Consider the following 3315-nt stretch of genomic DNA (forward strand, 5'->3'; position numbering starts at 1 on the left):
ACCAGAGTTCTGCCCTGTGACGGAATCAGAAATTGGGGGACAAGGGCTGAGGGACAGCCTCTGGGAGTGTGCCCCTGCCTGTCCCAAGGTCTGCTCTCAGAATGGATGTCCCTTGATATTTTCCCATGATCTAGAGAGAGAGGGAGGGATGGGGGTGGGTTTCTGATAGCATCTCTTCCTAGAAGTCTGGAAATGTCCTAGACCTGAAGGTGGGAGCGGGTGGGCTCTGAGGAGCACTGACTCTGGGATGGCTGCTCTGCCTCGTGGGGAGGGAAGCGGGATGGATGAGGGGAGCGTATCAGCAAGGAAATGGAGCACTTCCTGGATGGTGGGGGGGCGGCAGCAGACCTCTACTTCACCCCCTCCATCTATCATATCGCCGAGGATGCTAGGAAACGTCCTGCTGAGGCCTCCTGGTTCCTTGGCCTCTGACCCCTTGTCCTCACAGCCTCACAGCGTGCGGGGGGGAGGGGGGGGATCAGCAAGCACACAAACACAAAAGGAAAGTTGTGTGAGGTCCCTGCGGAGCACACTCTTTCCGGCCAGGGTGATTGTTGAAATGAGTGTGTCAAGTTTCTGCTGAGCATCTCTTTAGCCTATCCCAGCTGGAAGTACGGATTTTGGAAAGAGCCAGAGTCATGGCTGCCTCTGTTATTTATTTCACCATTTTTCCTGAGTGTCTTCTTTAGTCCTGAGGACCGAGACAAACAGGACAACACCAAAGACCTGTTCTCTGCTCCTCCCTGCCCCCTCTCCTCCTCCCCATCTCAATTTTTTAAGACATACTCAAAATTGACCGTGCGTGTTTTGACCCTTTCCCCCTACTCCCCCCAGAATCTCTCACCTACACCTGCAGCTTTCTACTTCACCGATGGAGAGTGGGATCCACCTCAGCCTCCTAGGAGACACTGAGGGGCGGAGATGGGTGAGGTAGTTGGCGCCTGAAAGTTCAGGCTTGGTGGTTCTGGGGGCCTGCTGCAGCGGGCAGGGTGCCCTCCTTGGTGATGATGATGGAATGCTGAGTGGAGGAGGACGAAGACGAGGAAGCACGTCTGTCCGCCCTGGCCCGGGCCTTGGGAAGGTAATGGACCACAGCACTCAGCAGCTGGTCCCGGAATCTCGGGCTGAGAAAGTTGTAAAGGAGAGGGTTGACGACACAGTGGAGCATGGCAAAGCAGTCGATGACGTCGTAGAAGAAGTAGAGCAGGTGGACCAGGTAGCAGTGGAGGGAGACGTGGGTGCCGTGCAGTGTGAGCAGGAGCAGGGTCACGTGGTAGGGCAGCCAGCAGACGGCGAAGACGACGACATAGGCGCACACCAGAATGCAGTGGCGCCGGCCCTCGGGCCATCCTGCCTGCCGGAGGCGGCAGGCCGTCAGCACGTTGAAGACCACCATGAGCGGGAAGGGCAGCAGGAAGCCCAGGACGGTGGTGGACAGGGCCACCGCCAGGGCCCACGTGCTGTAGGTTTCAAAGGGCGCCATGAAGAGGCACATGGGCTCGGAGCTCTCCACCAGCCGGATGTGCAGCACCTCGGGCAGCGGGATGATGGCCGAGAGGACCCAGACTCCCGCACACACGGCCCGCCGCAGTCGGTGCTGCTGGCCCTGCCAGGAGGGCGACGTGTTGGTGAGGCTGATGTAGCGGTCGATGCTGAGGCACACCAGGAAGAAGATGCTGCTGTACATGTTGGCAAAGTAGAAGTAGTGCGTGAAGCGGCAGGAGAAGCTGCCCCAGAGCCAGGTGTAGTCCAGCATGACCTCCAGCATCCACACGGGCAGAGACAGGACGATGCCCAGGTCTGCTATGGCCATGTTGAGGATGTAGAGGTTTAGCAGCCCCGCCCGGCCCAAGCAGCGCCAGTTGACGCAGATCACCAGGACGTTCTCCACCAGCCCCAGCACAAAGATGGCCAGGTAGAGGACAAAGAGGACCACCTGCTTGGTGTCCTCTCTGAGCTCCATGTGGCACTCGGGCAAAGTGTGGTTGAAGAAGTAGAGCAGTTCGTTCCAGTTGTGGATCTCTCCGAAGTCGCTGGCAGGTGCCGTGGTGAAGCCCTGTGTGGGGCCAGGCCCCATGTTGTCCTCGACTGACATTAGGACCAGCGAACGCCTAGTGGGGAGAAGAGAGGGTTGGAAGAGAACGGAGACCTTGAGAGCAGCCTTAGGTCTCAAGTTAGCGGGCCCCAGGGACCAGGAGGCTTTGGGAAAGGACTCCGGGTCTGAAGAGGCAAGAGAGAGAGTTTAAACACTCAAACTGTGGAGAACTAGTACACAGCTCACTTGCCGGCCTTGACCTGCGAGCAGAGACATTTTGTTAGGGCTCAGTGGCGCGAGAGAACCGAACTGTGCCCAACCAGACTCCTTCCCAGCCTGGGGGCTGGGGTCCCACCGTAGCTCCGGCCACAGGCTGCCTCCGACCTCCATTTCTCTTCTGGCACCTCACTCCTTGGCCCTTTCACGTGGGAAGTCTTACTGTGTCTCGCCTTTGGGCTATGGATGTGGGACACACACACACACACACACACACACACACACCCCTCATTTATCCCCAGGGACATCTGTGGATCATGCATGAAAGCCAGTTTGTCTTCTCGCCCTGATTCCTTTCTTTCCTGAAATGGAGACACCCACCTGCGTTTGTGTCAGGAGCGCTTCTAGCCCTGGAGGACCGGTGGGTCTGGGCTGTTGCGGAGCCACAAGGAGACTGGAGGGACGGTGGCCGTGGGGCTGGCTTCGCTGTGGGCTTCAGGGCCGTCCTTCTCATCCGGGAAGCAGTATCACTGGCTGAGGCTCTGTGGGAGAGGGTCAGGGTTTTTCCTGCCTTCCCCCAATCCAGATAGAGGGGAAGTCACAGCAGATGACCCAGTGTGCCAGTGGCAGGGAGGAGTCAGGCTGGAAGAGTGAAGATCCCGACTCGACTCACTAGTTGTGTGAAGTTACCTCTTTACGCCTCAGTTCTCTCCTCTGCAAAATGGGACAATACTATTTACTGTTAGGGGTGTTGTGAGAATTAAGTGAGCCCACAGGGTGAAGTGCTTAGCACAGGGCCAGGCCTGTGGTAAATGCTTTCCACATGTATGTGTTTTCCGCTCTACGTGGGCTTGGAATCCCACTCTCCCGTGTCTGTCGATTCCTACTAAAGCAGAACTGGATGGGGGTGGGCAGGCTAAAATAAATCTGAAAATCAGCCAGACTTTCAGGCATGCTGCCCTTCCCCACTGGCTCGCACCCACCCTGCATTTTGGCTCTGAGGGGAGAATCTGGAGAGAGAGGGAAGACTGGGGGGCGGTATGGAAAGGGAGCTGTGTTGAGCT

The 3315-nt window shown here is 57.6% G+C and overlaps 1 protein-coding gene across 1 annotated transcript; it reads right to left on the reverse strand.

Annotated features, from left to right (window-relative positions):
• Positions 1-646: 646 nt before the first annotated feature.
• GPR182 (G protein-coupled receptor 182) lies at positions 647-2762 on the reverse strand. The gene is made up of 2 exons (XM_032420982.1): positions 2633-2762; positions 647-2111 (listed from the first exon to the last, which is right to left on the reverse strand). The coding sequence occupies exon 2, from the start codon at positions 2093-2095 to the stop codon at positions 950-952; it is 1146 nt and encodes a 381-aa protein (XP_032276873.1). The 5' UTR covers positions 2096-2111; positions 2633-2762; the 3' UTR covers positions 647-949.
• Positions 2763-3315: the final 553 nt, after the last annotated feature.

Source organism: Phoca vitulina, unplaced genomic scaffold (genome assembly GCF_004348235.1).
Source record: "Phoca vitulina isolate PV1807 unplaced genomic scaffold, GSC_HSeal_1.0 scaffold23, whole genome shotgun sequence".
Classification (NCBI taxonomy): Eukaryota; Metazoa; Chordata; class Mammalia; order Carnivora; family Phocidae; genus Phoca; species Phoca vitulina.

Coding starts and splice junctions, on each gene's coding strand:
- GPR182 (XM_032420982.1), bottom strand. CDS start 2,095: ATGTCAGTCGAGGACAACATGGGGCCTGGCCCCACACAGGGCTTCACC.